Source organism: Colletes gigas, unplaced genomic scaffold (assembly GCF_013123115.1).
Source record: "Colletes gigas isolate AHSC1104 unplaced genomic scaffold, ASM1312311v1 Colletes_gigas_Sc00044, whole genome shotgun sequence".
Taxonomy (NCBI): Eukaryota; Metazoa; Arthropoda; class Insecta; order Hymenoptera; family Colletidae; genus Colletes; species Colletes gigas.
Window position 1 is genome coordinate 1,425,327 of NW_025106673.1, and position 22,527 is coordinate 1,447,853.

General features: G+C 34.6%; 1 protein-coding gene across 10 annotated transcripts in view; it reads left to right on the forward strand.

Moving 5' to 3' along the window:
• Nucleotides 1-22,527, forward strand: part of LOC122403096 (potassium voltage-gated channel subfamily H member 6) — a 295,338-nt gene that overhangs the window by 163,078 nt on the left and 109,733 nt on the right. For all 10 annotated transcript variants that reach the window (XM_043406413.1, XM_043406418.1, XM_043406419.1 and 7 more), the window contains 4 exons: nt 2,749-2,917; nt 4,393-4,461; nt 10,334-10,458; nt 12,529-12,609. In XM_043406413.1, the coding sequence (XP_043262348.1) occupies nt 2,749-2,917; nt 4,393-4,461; nt 10,334-10,458; nt 12,529-12,609 (444 nt within the window). The remainder of the gene's footprint in view (nt 1-2,748; nt 2,918-4,392; nt 4,462-10,333; nt 10,459-12,528; nt 12,610-22,527) is intronic.

Sequence of the window (22,527 nt, forward strand, 5' to 3'; positions counted from 1 at the left end):
TTCCTGTCCGACTCAGGTACGACCCGAGCTCACTTTCGGGTACAGTTATACTTCGAACTTATGTACTAATTAGTTTCAGAATAGCTCACGTAAGTCGAGGTAAACATAATGCACACGTACACTACCGTCCATAAATCACCGAACATTTTGCTCGTTCGACTTGGAAAATGCAAATTAAGGTACATATACAATTTCCCGAAGCGACTTTATTATCTCACTTTCTTACATTTTAAGTTACTATTTTACTGTAAATTTTATAACGTTGAATGAAATAAAAATAAATGGAATAAATAAAATCATTCGAAGAAGCAAATTTTTAAGATAAATTTAAAAATATTACAGAAAGGTTTGAATGATATTAATGATACTAAAAAATAATTGTCGATAGAATTCTACCATTAATTTGAAGCATCGTTTTCAACGAGGCTGATACACTCATACAACAAAAATTCAAATTGTTCACTAACATTTTGTTAATAATCCATGACATACGATATGAGTTACGTTCTCTTTATAATGTTGTGGCGACAACTCCCCACACTTGCCAGCAGAGGGCTATGCGCAACTTATCTCTCTCACAAGTACTCGACCGACCCTCCTATTTCTATATCGGGGTGTCATTCACCTCTTTCACCTTAATTTTTCTTGTAAACTACATGTTGTATGAAAAAATGTTGTTTGTTATAAAGAGGGGCATACACGGCAACAATTAATTTTTTGCTATTTTCCTTTTTTACCAAAATATGAAGGTCACTTTGAGTTTTTTTAACTATAATGTGCAACATTTAATCATGCTATTCGAAAGTCTATGGCATATAGAATATAGAATAAAAGATTATTAAAACGCATGAGGTCAGAAATGAAGGATGGTGAAACTTTTGTGTATGAGAATTCTACACAGCGCTTGCCCCAATTTCAATATTTACAAACATGTAAAGTTTTCTAATGTTATTGCTGCATGAATCAATTCCACAGTGATAAATCACCAGTCGAGGCGAACGTGACAAATATTGCCGTCATAATGAAATTTAGTAATATTGAAAAGCGGAGTATGGTTCCCACTTATAGCGCCTCTGAGTGAAACTCTGTCAAAGCAAAAGGTTTGTGTACAGAAAAATTTGATAAAAAAATAAAATAGCAACAAATTAATTGTTACCGTGTATGCACCTCTTTATATCAAACAACTTTCGTTCGAAACGTGTTTTTATACAACATGTAGATTGCAAAACAAATTAAGGTAAAACAGTTAAATGACCGTAATCCTACCCACTTTCGAGAAAAAAATTTCTACTGAATGTTTTCAGTGAAAATAAAATTTTTCAAATCGTTCTAAAAAAATTATTTTCGGCTGCAGTGGTTGATTACAATCATTTTTGGCTATTACGCATACTCTCGAAATCCTACGCATTTTCGAGAAAAAAATTCCTTACCGAAAATCTAATGTGAAGCCAGAAATGCTCCCCTTTATGCGAATCTTTAAAATGTCATAACTCTTGAACGGATTGGACGATTTTAATGTTTCAAAAGGCAAACAACGCATATTTTAGTGTAGAATATGTAGATATTCCAAAAATATTCGAAAAGTTGCTCCTTGACTCCGTAAAGTGAGAAAAACCCTCAGAAAATAGTCCACTTTTCAAACGGCCATAAGTCCCAGAAGAGTGAATATATTTCAATGAAATTTTTTCCTGAAGTAGAGCTCATGGATACTTACAAAAAAGTATTAGACAAAATTTCCTTACAGCGTAAAACATATTTATTACAAATGAAAAACGAATTTTTCAGAAAAATCGACCAAGGAGGATGGTATGTGCCTAAGTTTCTCGGCGAAATAAAAAAATTTCGAATCGTTCTAAAAATATTATTTCTAGGTTCTGGGGTCAAATACAACCACTTTGGTGAATACACATACCCCCGAAATCATACGCACTTTCGAGAAAAAAATTCAGGAATGTGGACAAATTTTTCGGCGAAAAAAAAATTTAATAAATTTAAAATCGTTCTGAAAAATTATTTTCGGTTGCGGGGATCAATTACAATCATTTTTAGTGAATAGACATATCCCCGAAATCCTGCGCATTTTCGAGAAAAAAATTCAATACAGGCGGAATTTTAAACATTAATAACTTCTTAACGAAGCCTCCATCAACAAATGGGTATTCTTAATTTTCATCTTATTTCGGCCTCTAGAATCTTCCATCAAAATTTGTCCCAGAGTTGGCCGAACACTCTTCGTATATTATCAATATCATATCAGATTAAGAGATAGATTTTTCATTCTTCAGTAAAAGCTACTAGGTAGATAAAGTTTGTCGTACAGTTATATTTAATGAAGCAAAATACGTGTCACTACTCGAAACAACACAAGTGCAAAACGACGTAAATCGAGAAAAGGTAAGCCTAGGATATGACTGTGCCCGAATTTCGGGAACTTCGGGACCGGAGCAATGTCGGATACGCGTGTACGCGATAATACTCAGCATTTTCGAGACCATAATATCTTCTGGTACGGAGGAGCCTTAGCCTTAAACCGTGCCCTCAACCCCAAAAACGACCCTCCCCGACATCCTCTGTAAATTCAGCCTGATCGCGTGCACTCGCTCGAAAACACGTCCGGCATCGATCGTGCGTGGCAGGAGCGTACGGCGATGCCAACGATATTTCCCAGCCGACTGTCACGTGAAGCGGAAGTCCGAGTCAAGGGTAGGTTGTCGGTACACGGGACACGGTTCTCTGTTCACGTTTCAGGTGTCCCAGAAGTCCGGGATTTGGGAGGGCGGGAACTTCTCGTCGGCGGGGGGCGCGGAGGGCCGGTCGCGGAGCGTCTCGCACGCCGCTAGCTTGGACGCGATTTCGAGGAGGGCCGTGAAACCGGAAGCAGCGAGAACGCCGTGTCGCAGCCTCACCTGCAGCGTTTGTAAGTATGTCGTTCAAGCCCCTGTCTGCTCGTTGTTACGTTCTGTTTTCGTGTTATCGGTATTTCGTGGGTTGCCTCTTTACGTATTAGCTCGAGCTTATTTTCTGTGGAACGGCGAGTTTCTTTTACTTTTTTTCATGGCCGTTCGATTACACCTAGGTGTTGCATTTTGCTCCGTGTGTCACCGTTTCGTTCTGCGACCAAACAGGACGACAGGTTTTCACGCTCGTTCCAGGAACTCGAACCCGTCCCTGGGACGAGTTCGATCGTATGCGACGAAACTCCGACCAACCGTCGAGTGACAGAGTCTCGGATCGTTGCTTTCGCAGAGATTCGACTTCCGGTGCTTACCCGTGTTTGCTCACGCAACACCGTCGAACGTGAATGTACGCGTGTTTCAGCGAAATTGCAATTAACGACGCAGAAGATAATGTTGCCGAATGCGATGTTTCGTGTCGCGAATGTTGACAGATAGTGGCCGCGCGTGTCCAATGGTTGCTGGTGGAAGCTTTCGTGTGACGAAGCTACCGATGATGGATGGCCTTTGTTCGAACCGGTTTTCTGACATTTCACAATTCATAGACTGTCACAGAAACACACTTGTTTCATGCAAACTCCCTGTTTCTTTTGATCTTTCGAAATCCAGCGATTCAGGTTTCTCCTTACACGAGAAGAAGCTAAACGAGATATCACTAAGTTGCTGCGGCTCCTGGTCATTCAATTAGAACCACTCGGAACTTTCAAACATTTATCAGTCTTCTAGAAAAATTAAAATAGGTCATCGAACTCTAATAGCGAAGTAATGAATAACTAAATCTAATAATTTGTACACATTCTTAACAATCTCAGATACCCATCGATTAGATCTTTATCTTGGATAGAATTTATATTAAATGGAAAGGAATTGTGGATCCAGTCACAATTTTAATGTCATCGAAATAAAAATAATCCTTTAAAAAGTGGTTAAAAGTGTAAACTTTTGCTCGACACTTGTTCGTTATCCACGTGAATTATCACTTTATCAATAGTAATAGATTAATTACTACGCCTACATTCATGAATACTATGACATTTATGATATAGTATTGTAGTTAGAAAAGTGAAATTTTTGTATGTGATCCCAATTAGATGACCAGAATACGGTAGAACTTACATACAACGAAAAATGTAATGGTAACAAATGGAGCGTTGCTATCTGTCAACGAGAAAAGCTTGAAAATCGAAAGTACCGTGCCCGAATCCAAGTCTCAGAAAATTAGCGCGAGTTGGCGCCTGTTTACCGAGAGCAACCCCTCTTTTAACTACCCCCGGAGTCTCAGCCGCGTTCAGGGAACATCGCGTTTCCGTTCCCGTCAATCATCCCCCTTTTCTCCATGACATACTCGCGTGCATTTCCGTGTTCCTTGTTAAATCAGGCCCGCACCCACCGGTATAAAGTGTAAATTCATAAGTCAAACCACAGAAACGTATTTTAGTAGCGGGCCGAGGGAGCGAACACGTCACCCTCGAACGACGGCCAGCGACAGTCGATAATCTCACCGAAGGTAAAACAGAATGGAGCAGCCACCCTGCTCCCCCTTTGGTTTTTCTTATAACCGACCGAGCGCCGGCGAGTTTGCACCCCTTTTACAACTTACCAAGCGCTTGCGGCTTACTTTTTTTGGTCATGAGCTTACCAGAGATAACGTACCGTTGTCCAATTGAGCTTTCATAGGCCTGTTTTTTTTATATTGTCACCACCGCCCACCTATATACACTTACTTACTCTTTACCTGTTTACATTATTCTACTCTCTCATCTTTCGCGTATCTTTACGCCGTATTGTTTACGAGACGAGCACCGTAGCATCGCTTGATAAGCCATTTTGTACTCCCGTGTCATTAAAAACAAGCATCTCGACTTTAACTTACAGTGAAGCGTATTCGTACAGCGACTAACTCGAATTGAAATTTTACGCCAAGCAACAGTCCCAAATATCGACTTATTTTTAGATATTCGTCACTTTGAATTATAATAGAATATTTAAAGTATATTTGTGAATTTATAACGTTATCGTGGCTAACATAACGGTTACAGTATCATCGATATCAAGAAATTCAATATATATAATTCACTAATAATAAAAAGCATAATGCTTTTATCGAGCTGCTAATAATCATATTAATGAAGTATTGAAATAGAAAGTGTCGATCACTGGATCAATGACGAAGTGGAGTACTTACTTTAATTAGTTTTATTAATAACTTTTTCTGAAAATAAAAAATGAAGCGAAGATTACTCTTAATGGATTTACTGGGGAATAATAATTCATCAAAAGCTTTTCATTGCATCGAATCGATAGATTAAATGTAAAGGAGAAGACCATTCATAAAAATTATTTGTTCCGGGTTTGGAACATAAATTCAAATTAATAAAGACAAGTATCGTTTTAATATTATTTCAATTAAAGAAAATAATTGTTTGAATAACACAGTTTTCCTAAATACATTAAACAAAATATTTAAAAAATTGCAAATAAAAAGTATGGGAAAATAGGTTTGAAATAACAAACTAGACATTTTTATGTTTGTCGTTTTCAATTATTCTTTGAACAAGATAAAAACCAATTTATTTAACTTTCTAGCGTAGAATTTAATTATCTCTAATATTTTACTATTGTTTACATGACAATTTATCGAAGAACCTCAAGGAATATCTACAAAACTGTTAGTTATACGATTCTTTCTAAAACGAATATATATTGTACAATTATTTTGTTGAAATAAATTGCTGTACGAATACTTCTTACACCCATTGTGATTCCTCCGGGAATGATCGTGGCTCCACGTATAAATTATGCCATTCGTTCAAAGATTTACGAAGTCGTTTGAGCCTAGATGAGAGTGATAGGGTTAAAGGTACTGACATCTTCAGATTCTTTCTGTTAGTGATGGGACCAATCTAACGACAAAGTCGTTCTCAAACGATGTGTAGGAACAATTACTTTTTTTGATTAATTACTAGAATGTTAACCCTAGAAAGGCAAAGGTGGGGCTTATCGAGCTTACCAGTCAGAAATTCTTAAAGATATGCCATTTATTTTGTAAAATATATTTTCAACAAAATTGTCTCTTGTGTAGTTAGAATTGATGTTTAACAAAACAACTGAATAATTTAAAAAAAGCAGCAGAATGCAATTGCTACAACAAGATAACTTATGTTTTTTTCAAGTTAGAAAGGTTTTTCTATAAGTATTGTAGGTTTTAAAATTATTATATTTTTTATTTGTTTCTGAACGTATGAATTTATCATTTGCTCTTAAACTAGATATAATAAAAATTATTTTCAAATCGAAAATGTGGTGAACGTGAGTGAGCTCGACGAACCCCTCTCTCCCTTTGGTTTTTTACGTAAGAGCTTGTGATTTATTCTCTTTAGGGTTAAAAATACTAAGTATGCAAATTATTTGACTTCAAGAATCATTATTTGGGTACAATTATTATTTTTATTAAACGTACAAGATGCTTGTTAGTTGTATAAATTGGACACAACCTATCCAAAGTGATTTCAATAAATTTGTTTAAATATAATTAAAAAAAAATTGATATAATATATTTTAAGTATACATTTGACATATAATATTATCAGATAAAATATTCATTACATTACTGTTGGCATTTTCTGATGTCAGGATAACTAATTTTAATGAATATTCAATTTGCTTTTCGTTTTAATTTGACAATAAATACTGCTCAATTTGAAAAGTTAAAAATTTCTCTTATTTCTTTATCAACGTCTTGTCAGATTTATAAAATTGTACTGTAGTATCCCAAAATCATTTTTTATATTTTATAACGAGCACACTAAGCAATTTAAAAGTTTCAAAGCGTTAAACAAACTTATTGAACCTGTTTTTAGAAAGGTTGTCAAGTATTATTTCTTTTGTTGTATTTGTCACGTCCCTCTGTTTCCTTTTAATATAAAAAATTCAGCACGATCGACTATGTAAAATTCAACAGATTTTAATCTTAATAGGTTACTAATACTGTTTGTCATTTAGATTGGTTGATTAGTATTAGAATCGCCCCTTTTATTTCAGGTGAGTTGTTAACGTAATTATACAGTTATAAAACTATGCGATTGATAGGTATCGATACGATAGCCGCATGTCCTGGTATGTCTCAAAACGTTTGACGGCATTTTGAATGGTTTGATGCAACAGTATCAATTTTAAATGTAATTGTATCGAAGGCATCGAAACGCGTTTCAGTCCCATCGCTACTCGGTACTGAAGATTTAAACGTTATTATTGAATATTTCGTGTTATCAAGACTGATCGAGGCATAGGAAATAAAAACATATTAGTTGAGCTTTTGTCATGACGGGGCAAAACTGGCTGACCTGTACACAGCTTATTCTCTTTCTCCAATCACGAATTCGCAACTTCCGGGCGGCCCATGAAATCCCTGGAATCGGTCTAGGATGGCAGAATCGACAGAACCTACATGACTTCATTGTACAAATCATCATTGAAGCGGCTCCCATTATTTTCCTCATACGTATACAAGATCGTCCATTTTAAGCGATTGTCTCTGAAACTAATAATATTTTGAAAAAAATGTTTTGTAAGAGCAGAATGGAGCGAACGTTTTTTGAATCAAGTCAGGTTCCAACGTTGAGTACGATAAATTAAAACAGGTAATTATGCTGGCTCGAGTGCTGTTAAAAGAGCAACTAACAACAAAAGATTCAATATTTTAAAGTAAACTATCGAGAAGACATTTTTATTTTTTTCATTAAGATCTTTAATTTGGAATGCAAACGATTTTAAATTTTAATTTTGTATTAAAACAGCTAATGTTCTGAGATCCGTTTCAATCCATCGTGTCCTACGTTTCTAGTCTACTTTCATCTAGAAAATACTCGTTCCATTCGTATCCTCCTCTTGTCAGTTGAAAATTACTTTGCTTCAAGGGCTGAACATAATTTTTTTCCAGGTGGAGGCACTTCTGAGAGTTCATGGATACCTTTATTTTTATTTTTAAACCAATATCTTTTTTAATTGGACATGCAGTTTATAAATAGACGAATCCAATGAGCTACAATATGCTAGACTCTGGTTTATCCAGTAAATTTTTATATCAATTTTTTATGCAACGACTTATTTGATCTCCGAATGATTGGTTGATGATCCAACACTCAATTTAATATAAAGAAATCCAGGAAAATTAAAACCGAAAATTTATTTTTAAAGAAATGAAATTACAATTTTTAATTTTTACGTTAAAAAATATTGTTGTTTCAAATTATAATTTTTATGCAGTATACCTGAAGACGTATGAGGCACTTAAAAATGCTTGTATCGTAAATCAAAGCGATTAATTCGTTTAATCGTCTATGAATACAGAATTAAACATACCTTACTCTGTATGAATTTTTTAACTTTTCGTCTGTCAAAAATCTAATGTAGAAAAATTTTATTTCTAGATCTGAATTTAAGACATAAAAATTTCTGAAACACGCGAGATTTTGACCGATGGAGGATTTTGTTGTCGAGTAGTATTATTATCGCTCTTATAACTGCAATTTACAGATCTTTGAACGGTCGTGCTAACGACGTCGTTGCAAATGTTCTTGAATTCCAAATCACCCCATGATGTGGGCGTTTGTCATGATGTAACGGTGCTGTTGTGCGACAATTTTGCCTACATTCTCCCAATAGCAGCGTCGTATCCATAATTTCACTGGATGTGTAATCCGCCATCGTTCATGAACGCGATCACCTCGCAATAATAGCATGCTAAGGAGCAAAGCACAAGCAATACCAAAGGTATGAAGAGAAGGAATGCTATAACGATCGCATATTCTACGAATGCCTGCTCTTTGTTTGTAAACAACGATACTAAACATTCGTGTGATGTTCACGAATTTATATCGTCGTCCTGTGCCAAAGTTGGACAAATTTTATTCGCGAACAAGGAATACAAATTCTAAATTTACTCGTGAACTAATCTACCTACACTAACTTGAAATTCGTCTATTCATAAATCCAATTGAAAGAAGTAAATAGATAACAAAAAAAAACAAAGGAAACCTTGAAATCTCATAAGTGTGTTTGTGTGGAACAAAGTTATGCTCTTCGTGAGATGTTACTCTCGAAACAGAGTAATTATCATTTAATTAACATCGTTAGTTTCAGAGATGACCAAGTAGATCGACTAAAATGGAACATCCAGTATACAGGGTGGGACAATAACTTTGATTATCTTGAATATCTTCATTATTTATGAAATCGTGAAGGAGCATTCTTTACAAAAATTGTATGAAAATATGACAGTAATCTTTGTCTCGTAAGTAAAAAGTTTTTAAAGATTTCAAAATTATTCTAATTTTTACTTCTAGTTTTTCACTTTTTTATTCTTAATAAAATAACGGATGTTTAGCTCTTTATATATTGTCGATTTACTTGAAATCATCTAAACATTCGCTATTCTGCTAGGGATAAAACGAAATATAGCATTAAGAAAATTCTTCACCCACAAAAGAAAAAATTACTGTCATATCATGGCCCCTCTGTGTCACACAACTTGTGTAAACAAAGTTTCTTTATAGTTCCAAAAATAACGAAGATATTGAAGACGGTGAAAATTATCATCTCACTCTGTACACACATATATAAATGTTACAAATAATTATACATACTACTCGAGAGTAGCAATTACTGCATCGTCATCTTTGAAAATAATTACACGGTCTTTTTACGAACATTTAAACGATTTTTCTTTCACAGGTATGCAGCTTCTAGTGCGAATTGACTAACTTGTTAACGATACACTATTTAACGCTTTTAGATTCAGAGATATAGGCTCGGTTGTTTCGTTGGTTGGTTTCTACACTACACATAATCCGTAGGCTCTAAGTTGGCCACCATTTTTTAATTTTCACACACACGTCAAGTAATTGTATCCTTTTGTTGAACCGTTTACTGTAAAATAGCATCGATTACGAGATCTGTGGCGCTTCGTCATCGTATCGTATTTTACATTTAGACTAGTGCGTGTGATTGTAATTGGTGTTACTGTAAAGGTTTCCCGGAATACTGTAACGTTGACCGGCGAGTTTGATTTTGTATAGTTTGTTAGAAATCAAAGCCGATCTATTTGTTTTTCATTTTTCGTTTTACGCCTCGAACGCTTTCGACGAGAAAGAAAGTGTAACGCACCGAAGTTTGCCAAATTCTTTCGCGCAGACTGCGTTAGTACGCCAGGTTTATTGCGTTTACCAATTATTTTGAGAAACACACGTTGGATAGTTTTGATTTAATCGAGCCTGTATTTCACACGTATAGTTTTTGTAACAATAATAGGTTAAAGAATATCGTCGATCGGCACGAAGCGATGATTTGGCGATGTTTAACGCGAGCATTTGTATTTTTAGCAACTAAACATTCGAAAATCTTTCCTGGTGTCGCATCCGAAAGCGACTTGCAGAAATGGCGGACATCCATGGACCGGAAATCGCCATCCCTCAGCCAGATGGGACCGTATTCCATCAAACACAAAGTAAGATTATGGAAACTCTGATAACAATATACTGATTAAATTAAGGAAGTTAATTAATTATCTAGCGACGCAGGCAATAAGATTTTAGTTATAGCAATAAGATAAATTAGTTTAAAATACGAATACATTTGAGAGGAAGGATGGCAAGTGCTGTTTATTAATTTCTTACCTAAACGTATAAAATACAGGGTATCCGGCCACCCCTGGAAAAAATTTTAATGGAAGATTCTAGATGCCAAAATGGGACTAAAATCAAGAATACCAATTTGTTGATGGAGGCTCGGTTAAAAAGTTATTAACATTTAAAGTTCCGCCTGTATTAAATTTTTTTTTCGCCGAAAAATTTGTCCACCTTCCTGAATTTCAAGGTATCCCTTATACAGGGTGTTCGGCCATCCCAGGGAAAAATTTTAATGGGAGATTTTAGAGGCCAAAATAAAACGAAAATCAAGGATACTAATTTCGTGATTGAGGCTTCGTTAAAAAGTTATACAAACATTTGCAGTGAAGAATTTTTTTCTCGAGAGTATGTAGGATTTCGGGGGTATGTGTATTCATAACAAATGATTATGATTGACCACCGCAACGGAAAATAATTTTTTTTAGAACGATTTGAAAGTTTTCAATTTCGCCGAATTTCAGGGGAATCATCATTCATGGTCAGATATTGTATTTTCGGCAAGGGATTTTTTTCTCGAAAATGCGTAGGATTTTGGGGGTATGTGTAGTCACCAAAAATGATTGTATTTGACCCCAGAATCTAGAAATAATTTTTTTAGAACTATTCGAAATTTTTTTATTTCCCCGAGAAAATTAGGCACCTACCCCATTGGTCGATTTTTCTGAAAAATTCGTTTTTCATTTTTAATAAATTTGTTTGGCGCTCTACGGAAATTTTGTCTAATCCTTTTTTGTAAGTATCCATGAGCTCTACTTCAGGAAAAAATTTCGTTAAAATATATTCACTATTCTGGGAGTTATGGCCGATTGAGAAATGGACCAGTTTTAGGGGAGTTTTCTCACATTACGGTGTTAAGGAACAACTTTTTTGATATTGTTACAATTTTTACATATTCTCCACTAAAGTTCGCGTTATTTGCATTTTGCAAAATTAAAATCCTCCAATCTGTTCAGGAGTTATGACATTTTAAAGATTCACATTTTCAGGGAAGCATTTCTGGCCGCATATTAGATTTTCGGTGAAGAATTTTTTTCTCGAAAGTGCGTAGGATTTCAGGGATTTGTGTATTCTCCAAAAATGATTGTAATTAAGCGCCGCAACCAAAAATAATTTTTTCAAAATGATTTTAAATTTTTCAATGTAATTTTTTAATAACTTTTTAATGAAGCCTCAATCGAGAAATTGATATTCTTGATTTTCGTCTTATTTTGGTCTCTAGAATCTTCCATTAAAATTTTTCCCAGGGATGGCCGAATATCCTGTATATGCATACATACATATTTTATAGTTAAATAAAGAAGTAGAAATGAGAATACTTAATATCAAAAATTATACAGCGGAAAAGGTGATTTTATGTCAAAAAATAAATGGAAAATGGAGAATAAAATTTTGTCGTGTAATGCTTTGTTCTGGAAATAATTGAATTTAAAAAGTGGTCGAATACATGTGAGTTTGAATATTATTTGCTTGGCACGTCCGTTCATTACTCGCTATTTCTACTTATACTGGTTCTCGAATCGTACTCTATTGCACGCGTATTCGATGAATATTTCAAGCCAATGTTCTCGAAAACAAAGTCTCGTATGAAAAAATTTAATCTACATTTTCAAATAAAATCACCTCTTTGCCGGTTTTACGATAATTACTGGGGCGCCTTTGTATAAAACTCCAATTTCAACGTTAATTTTCCTAAGCGCCGGATGCTAACAAAATTTGAATTTAACGCAGCAATAACATTGTGTTTAAAATAATAATTTAATGAACATCCAGGTAACGTCGACTATGTTGTTTTAACCTCCTTAATTAATTACGTTCAGCGTTAGTTTTCTACTGGAATGTTGACGTTTCGCCTTGTCCCATCTAACTTTTCTCGCTGTTCTCTGTTTCAGTTTTCCTTGCAGGACAACGGGTCTGCAAAATACTTCCAAGGAGCCATGCATGCATCGAACATGGGAGAAAAGGTTGCCCAGGTAAGTCAGCTACTAGCAAAAATCCCTTCGAGACGGAGTTTCTTAATAGCCAACTCGTCACGCCGCTGGGAGTTGAAAACTATGAAGACTCGCATCAAAGTATCGGCTTATAGAAAACTTGGTCGAAAGCAAAACGCAGGATACCACGAATTTATATGCAAATTACGGGCTTATCTTGCGAGCCGCGTTCTCGCCTTGGAACTTTGTTGGAAGGACGAAACGTGACACTCTCTCGCACGGAGACCTTAGCTTCTAATAGAGTCACGTTACCAAAACTTTTTCCCACGAACACGAAAGTCTCAGGGACATCAGGAATTCTTTTCTTTCGCGGTTTCTGCGATCTCGGATGCAGCAGTTTTCTCGATTCGTCGATTTCGAAACAGGCGCAGTGGTTGCGTCGATTGGCTGTTAAGAAACTCGGCTCCGAGAGAAGGCTTCCGTGCCTCCGTTCGCTCCAGGCGAAACATTTCCTTGTAATTTCGTGTTTCGTAAATAAATTTCCTTCCGATGCGTTTATAGTTCGGAACACACTAAACGGGGTGATGGTCGAGTTTTCTTCGCGAACGTTATGAAGCTCGATTATATGATGCGTCGGAAAAATGGGTTTGGCTTTTAATAAAGTAGGAGGGATCGAGGAAGAGTTTCAGGAAATTGAGGGCCGCTTCATTTTCGATGTTAAATATTTAAACGCCTTCCGGGCGTGTTCCGTTCGCCGGAAGAATTTCTTTGTGAGCTGAAAAGTTTTGTTAAGCACAGCCAGACAATGTTTAAAGATTCTGTTCGTGAATTATTCTTCTCCCGTGACTCGAGAGCATACGTGACATTTTGCAACACCGTCCTATTCTACCGCCTTCCCGCATGACCGACTCGTGCTACGAATTCTCCTGGCGATTTCCTACTTGTCTGACAGACGCCATCTTATTCTACTGAACGGGGCAAACTCCCGCGTCGTTGTTCTATCTTTCATCTCACGGTATCAGTGTACCAACTACACCCAGGGGAACGTTCCTTGTACACCACGCAAGATACGCTCTAAATAAGCGTCGTGTTTTCCGTCTGACGTACCCATTCTACTGATTTAATAGAATACCGTAAAACGAAATACCATCGTTGCTTTCTCATCCACTTACGTCACAATAGGAAAATAAAACTTTTAGTTTACCGTTCGATACAGATATACCGCGATACAAATTGTATGTGTGACGTGTACTGAACTATTCTACTGACGTTAAGGAGAATTGGACGTGACATTATCGATTGCTCCGAATATCGTACCAACAGAAAATAAGGACCTGATACGAAGAGAAATTTCGCGTTTCGGGGAAAAAGTATACTTTTATGTAGGTCATTCGACGAGTCTGATGTATTACATTCTATACCACTGAATCTTTAAACAGGTTTAGGTCGAGTATATTTTTTCAAAAGAAATACGACTTTTTTTTAATTATCATATTTTATAAATTGTCGTTGACGTTTTTCGAGCATCGAAACAACGATGGACCAAGAATTTATTGCCTGGCGAGAATTTCTTGGTTCCAATCCGTTGTAAGAGACGTATTAGAAACGGTAGTAGCTTCGTAGCTAACTCTTGGTTTCGTTAACAATAGTATAGCAGAAGTAGGGTGTTTACCGTGACACCCTATTGTATCACGGCCCTGACTGACGCCAATCAGTCTGCGTCGCAGTCTTGTGGGCGGGTATCCTCCGCAGCGTGGGATTTCCACGAATTGTCGGCAGTTTTACAACATTGATACACGGCTGTCTTACAAAGTTTCTTACACAATACACAGAAACGAATTGACACATCTATTATTAAATAATCACAATCTATCAATACCCGAATATCTAGAAATTATAGAAGAGGTTTCTGAGAATTCTTTCCAACGTGTTAGGTTCTAGAAATTGCCACTTAATCGAAACTTTCAAATTGTAATTCAAAGTGTAAAACATTTTTGCATGTTGCATCGTGCTCCTAATAATTTTGGATACTATTTATAGACTAAAATATCTTTTCGCCGAGTATGACTGGCGACTATGATTTGGAAAAACATTTTTTACTTTTATTCATGTATATTAAAATGTAATTTACCCTTTGCGGACGACGACTTTTTCAGCCGGTTTTTACAAATATGTCGAGTGTCTTACATGGTATGTACAATTAAATGATCTTACATACAATTTATCTTACAAAAACGTTATATTTCGATAGTTTATCTTATCTAGTATATTCACACCTTTATGAACATAATTTTAGAAAAATTAAGATCTGTAGTTTCGCTTGGTATGATAATTTATAAAACATTGACCAAGATGCATTCTTAGCTTATCTGGACATGTATCACAAAAATAGGTCGTCTCATGTCTTTTCCCCCTGGTTTGTTTCGACTAGAACAAACTTTGCAATCCTTCTTCGTGCCAGTAAGAATTATTTACATGAAGCTTTCCGTTTAGACGAATTTCTACAGAGTTGAACATCGAACTTGAAAATCTATCTCGTGGTTGACGAAAATTTCCTCTCAATTTCTTGACTGAAATTTTGCGAAAGTTCAAATGTGTAACTGGCTGTTCGTTTCTCTGCCTTTTTACATGTTTGTAGAGAATGTGCGAATTAATTAAACAGATTTTCAGTCCCCAGAAAAATAATTTTCTCTCACTCGCCACTCGTCCTGTCGCGCGAAACGTCGTGGCGACCGAGAGTCGCCTCTCGTCCGCAAAAGGTTACAGTATTTCCTTATAAATTACATTCTGTGCAAAAATTTTCGGAATGATAAAAGTCTAAATATTGTTTCTGATTCGTGTACAGGATAAAACAATATGGAGCTGGCCGTGAGAAAATGCCGGTTCGTTAAAACGAACTCCCACATGATCGTATATTTGTCCCTGAGATTTATTAATAGTCGAAGCAAGAGTTGGAATAATGGTGAAACGTCGACGTTTTAATACGAATGGCAAATTTCCATCGTCAGGAGCTAAATCAATACGTAGAATATCCACAATATCATCTCGATTGCAGTCGGGCTACATTTCTGCTGTAATTAAACAGCGGCAAACTTATTACCATAAGCCTTGTTCCATCGCGAAGATCCTTTTTTTGGGCAGAAATTTCGTATAAGTTATTTATTTATATATTATTTCGTATAGTATTTATAAACTCTGGTCCATTGGGACATTGGGATCATCAGTTACTGTAGAATTGAAACTCTAGTAAATGTATTCTTTTAGTATAGTGGGTCACTCGATATTTGTAGATGACTCAAAGTTTATCGCCGGTCGTTTGTAATTTACCATAGATTTCTTAAAACTTATTGTGGGCCCTTCAAGGCTTGTCGCGGGGCGTTCAAAATTTATCGTGGGCCATTCTAGGCTTGTCGTGGGGCATTCGAAACCTGTCGTGGGTCACGCAAAACTTACTATGAACCACTTGAACCTTGTTGTGAGTCACGCAAAACTTAACATTTATCGGTTGTATCGTAATAGATTTGACAAATTGTGAATACAAATAATTACTGACATTATCGGTATGCAGAATTTGGCGGTGTTATCTAGCGTAAAAAATGGTTAATGATCTTATAATTGTTTAACAAGGACCTACAAAGAGAATCGAAACTTAACGTTTGATACAATTATGTATTTGAACGATTTGCTATTAACTCTTGAAATATTATCAGCAAGCATCTGTTTAAATTCGACGTTTATGAACAAGTTTGGAGAACAGTTTAGTGCAGATCATCAATATGCAAATGGTGTTGTGGGATCGATAAGACATATGACAACGATGGATATTTTATAACTTTTGATGCATGACCGTCAAAGACTGGGAGACTCTCGCACAATTAGCGAACAAAGATTCTCGTAAAGTTCTCGTTGAAGATCAAGTGTCGGTTTATACTTTGCATGCTCTCGTCATTGCTTTTCTCGTCGGTCGAGGTTGGATGGATGGATGGAGAAGCCACTTGATCGGCCCCGCTTAGGGACGCCGGCCTTTAAACAATTTTCTTGTTTGAAATAGCTTTGATGCCTCGGCCAACATGCTTATCGACTTGTAGAGGGTCGAATGTCTCGAGCTTTTCAGTCTGGAGTGAGGAAAGCTTGGGCGTTTCTCGTCGAACGTCTCGGCGTCTTTCGACTAAAGAAGAATAAAATACTTCGGTATTCAGGTGAAATGCCTCGATTTCAGTAAATTTCAAAATTAAAATTAAAACTTAACGTTGGTAAAGATTTTCTGAGAACATTTTAGCCAAGTATAAGTACTGCTGATTTCGTATTGGCCAAACCTTGGAAAGTTTCTGCAAAGATAACCGCATATTTTTTTGTAATCAATACGTATGGCAGCAGTTATGGAAGTTTTAACGGTTCACGTGAAATGACGACGAGACATGAGAAGAAATATTTATGACTGATATAAGAGACCCGAGGAACATTAAAAGCTCTTTAAAATTTCAATGGTGTTCAGCGTTAAATTCCCTATAATATCGCAATTACGTGGTTCTTGAAAGTCTCAGTCCATTAAGGCTTGAAAAATGACTTCCTTGAGTCTTTGAAGTGCAAGTCTTAAGGGCCTGTATACACGTTTAATGTTGGTTAAATTGAGTCATTTTCAGCAACGTGTATTTCGAACAAAAATTATTGCACGAAGTTCAACGCTAACATCGTAATTTGTTCATTTTCAAAGCCATAAATACATATCATCAGAATTTTAAAAACTTGAAACATATTACATTAATTTTAAAGAGCAACAAGGTATAGAAACAAATTCTAAAAGTCGTCCTGCAATAGAAAACTAAAAGAAGTTACTAAATGTTACTATCGTCGGTAATAGAGTTATTTAAAAAACAAAAATATAATATAAAAACGCAAAAAAATGACGGCTTTCGAAAGAAAAGAGGTTGAATTTTATTTATGAATTGAACTAATTTAGTATAATAAATCAAAAACAATGATCGACGCTGCAATAAATTTAGTATCAGCCATATACGCATATTTTTTGAACATGTGTTATAAAATTTCAAGCCAAAGCTTTACAAAATTTTAGATTCTGTTCTCTGACTCGTACTATATTCTCCTTAAAAAGCTATAACTTTTAAAAATCATCAAATTTTAAAAGAGTTGATTTCTCATCGAAACCAAAAAACAGTGAAGTACAGTCACGGTATCTATGGAAGAGAAATATCTGTACATCTGGATGGTACAGCAATCGGATAGATTATTTCCGAACAACTGTTAAACCTTATACGATAAAGTTTATAGAATAATATGCCGATACCGTTCCAATTGCCGACACATAGTCTGTGGTAACTGTATTTTAAGTCGACTTCGTTCAGCCTATCGACATTTTCTTTGTAAAGGCGACGAGTCGGTTCGAATTGCATTTAAACTGGCAGAGACTTTTCCTCGCCTCGACATTCAATCGGCGAAGCTCATCATCGTTTCTAAATCTATTTACGTCGGGCGAACCCAAAGCTGCCGATATCGATAACCGATACTGCGCCTGTTTTTCCTGCCTCGACTCAAACAATGTTGCGATGATCTCGCGGAAACTATTACGGTGAATTAAAGACACGCCTATTGTTACCGGGTAACAAAGAGGTCTGATCTTGGGAATCCCTTAATAACCGCAGAAATATTCCATTGCCAGCGCAAATCTTCTGTTGTCTGTCTGGGGAAGTAAGAAAACAATATCCGAATCGCGTAGATTCGTAGATTCTACTCCACTGCAGTAATTAGTATGAAATGTAAAATCTAGGTATTTGTGATTTCGCATTCTGACGAAAAGCATAGACCACTTATGAAAATATTGGTTACAAAACAGACTGTAAGGCATTAGACGTATAAACTGTTCTCTGTATGAAATAATACCCGTCCTTGTCAACTCTGTGTATTTACAAAGCTCTAATCTACAGCATGAATAATTTAACTTCATCTCGGCTGTAATAAAATACCTATTTAAATTTTTGTAAAAAACTCTAATTTGTCTAAAAAAATACTTTGATGCAAACTATAGCTGCGAACAATTCTCCTTAGAAAAAAGTGAAATAATATAATATTTGTGAACGACAGGAACATATAATTCTATAAAATTCATTCTTATTGCATAATGGGACATCTTACGCTGATTTTAATATTTCTACTATACAAAGACGAAATTTAAAAATAGGGATCGTATTAGAGCGTATTACAATTGCTTCGATTAGGGTGAACCTTTAATTCTGCACATGCTTGGGCAGTACGTAATTCACGAGAGATAGCACACGATGTTTTTTCCGAGTTTCGCACGTATCGTTAAATAATAACAGGCGCACCGTCTATCCTCTTTATCTATTTACGCTAGATTAGGTCATGCTTCGATATTCTTCCTGTTAAACTGGTACCTGTGAGTATATTTTACGAGAATGTGCCTGTGATTTACAGCACACATGTAGTATGTCACTTTTTCTTACATTACCGTTTTTCTAAGCTACAAACAGCTCCTAGCTGTTCCTTTTTATTCTATTGATATGATACCTTTATATACTGTACAAAGCTATAACGAATATCTTTATTTACTGTATGTTCCAGAAACAACGTGGAATTATTTTATACAATACATTTAATTTGAATCTTCCAGTAATAAGAATGTATTTACACGTTTCATTATTTTTTTTCTTTGTTCTTTACTATTATTTTTGTCAAAAATTTTTATTAAAATCTATACACTTTTTATGATAAGCATGACATATGAATTTTTAGTTCAACAGTTTATAAATATTTATTACAAACTTTAGTCTGAAATATTAATCTGAATTTCTAAGACTTTGATTCTGAACATTTTATGCCAAAGATTTGTTTTTATACGTAGCCTCGTATTTAAGCTTGCTCTCACTAAGTATATATTTTACAAGTTCGTATAATTCTTGATAGTCACACCCTCGATACTAGTGTCGAAAACCCCTAGATCAAAAATTCAGTCTTGATTTTTGGTCAATTAAAATAGCATGGAATCCTTTTTGGGTCACGTGTTTAGCCGTTCTTTAAATTTTTTAGGTTTACGATTTTCTCCATCATTCTCGGATGCCCAAAAAATCCCACGCAAAATTTCAACGGTCTGGAGAAGGACGAACAGACGGACGACTCAGGGATTTCATTATACAGGGTGATTCTAGAAAATAAAACAAGCTATAGTTCTTTTCTAAATAATGGCACAAGAAATTCGTAGAGAAAATAATTAATCCTCCGTGCGAGGCTGATTTTTGTATCTATTGCAACGGGAATATGCACTTGCATCAATTTTTCAAATTGGTTTATGCATTTCGTTACATAAATCAATTTTTATACAAATCTTTCTGCACTTAAAAGTGTAATATGTTGCAACATATTTTACATTTTATATTTCTACTTAATAGATTTATCTTTATTTCGAAATTATATTCATCACACTTGGTCATATAATATTGATGACCGTGATTATGGGTGTTAAGTAAGAAACACAATTTTTAAACGATATCTATAAAATTTAATTCGATTTGTGATAGGTTTGCTTTCCATATTTTAACGAGTTTTACTAAAAATGAAACAATTTATATGTCCAGTGTATTTGTTGATGATATACAAGTTACAATTAAAACTAATTATGCTAGTGTAACTGTTACACGTGTGAATGAAATAATAAAATATGCATGGAAGCGATCAATATCTAAACGTTCATGGTAAAACTATCACTTAATGGGACAAACTAATATTTTAACATGGAATATAATATACCTTGTAAATTACCGCGTGCATCATAGTCATGGTTTACTACTTTTATACGCAGAATAATGAGATGTATCGATTTATATAAAAGAAATTCATAGTGCAATTTAAAAAAAGAGTGCAAGTGCATATTGAGTCAAACTATAAAAATCTCATCAAAAGATTGCTCCGCATGGGATTCAATTTTTTCCTGTATGAATTTTTTGTATCTTCGCTTTGAAAAGACCGGATTGTCCCAGTTTCTAGTATCATCCTGTAATATTACTCAAATTGAAATCCGGGGAAAACCTTCGTGTGCGACCTCTTACATTATATGCGACAGATTAAATTTATCGAAATCAGCAAAAACGTATGATTTCGTTGATTATTACGCGAGCAATTTTTAGACGATCATTTATTTTTAATTAGGAAGGCACCTTGATTTAACGTAGATCTCCTTCAATTATAACGCAAAAATGATTTAAAAAAACGTTCTGAAAAGCTATTATTAAAGATATTACCATTCAACGATTATTCTCCGGGATAGTTAAAAATATGTTATTATATTTTGAGGCACGTTGGATGTAATCGGTATGTGTATCAAAATATAATATTGTAATAATCTAATGTAATTGCTAATATTGTAATGATCTTATCGTTTGCTTCGACATACTGTCCAGACTTAACATTTTTGTTTTGCCTAAATCTTTCAATTTTGCTATCAATATTTACTTGAATTTTTGTTGTAGTTCTTTACTTGCTTAAAGAGCACTATTATTCTGATAAATTTAATTTATATAGCTTTGTTTTTGTACATTTTCTGGTATTTTGTATCATTTATTCATATTGTACATATTTTTCTAATGTATCCTTTCATTTACATATATATATTTTAATCGTTTTATGTTGTATCAAAGGTGATATTCCCCGATAAATAAATAATTCAATAAAGTGTTACAAAAAGAACATCCATATATTATTCATGTTGGTTAGTTAAATGATTGGTTATTGGTTGATAAAGTTTAATTAGTTTGGATGATACTTGATAAAAATAAATGACAATGTAAAAATTGCTCTTAAAAACCAAAAAAACTACATCTTTTGGTTTTTACAACGATTATACTGATCCCCACTGAGTAAAAAATCATGCCATTTAGATGAATGGCTAAATTTAATGTAAATATGGTTTCTTATTTCAAGAATATATTCACAACGATAACAATCCAAATTTTAATTCATTCTCATCCTTTTTTGTTTTTGTTAAAAACTCAGTTCTCGTGTTCGTCAAAAATATATGTATAACTCATATTTCTTCTAAAATACCAACTTACTGTTATATTCTAATTTATATTACAGAATTATTATTATCATCGATTAAGTGTTTAAACAAACATAACGATAATGTTTTCTATTAAATTTGCAGTCGTCTTCAGTGCATCTATAGAATTAATTAATACTGATAGAATGAATATTAATCTATTGGGAGTTAGTTGAAACTATATAAATAGTTCAGCAGACTTACACGTGACCAAAAGTTATTATTATTGAAACATTTAGAGACTGAAAATGAAAACCGAATATTAGAAAATTCCCCTTTATTTTCTATAATTCCCCATACCCTGTAATATTTTAATTAAAAACACGTGATAAACATATATTTTCCAAGATATGAAATTTATTTTTATAATAGGTGTACTATATGTATATGTATATTTTATATTACAAACAATTTATATTATTAATTATTACCCATCACCAAATACGTGGCTTTTATGTTTCATTTTCATTTTTTAGATTATATCAATAAGCTATACATGCTCCACATCCCGTACAAGTCTTCTATACTATTTATACTATACTTTGAACTAATTCGCAATAAGTTAGTATTCTTTTTATGATTTCTGCAATATCCAATTTTACACTATTTACGTTTATTCAAACTTTGTGTCGTATTTGCCGATATTCTATCTAACGTTTTTCTTCTTGTGATTCTCTAACAAGCTCTTCAGTCAATTGAAAGATAAAATTTTCTTAAATATAAATTTCGCTGTTGTTTCATTATACAGGGTGGTCCACGTAACTTGTGCAGCTCGATAACGTCCAAAATATGCGTTGCACGAAAAAATTTTGCATACAAAAGTTGCATGGTTTAAAGGGTTACGTTTTGGAAATTTGAAGATCAACTTCGTTTTTTTAAATAGAATGCTATAT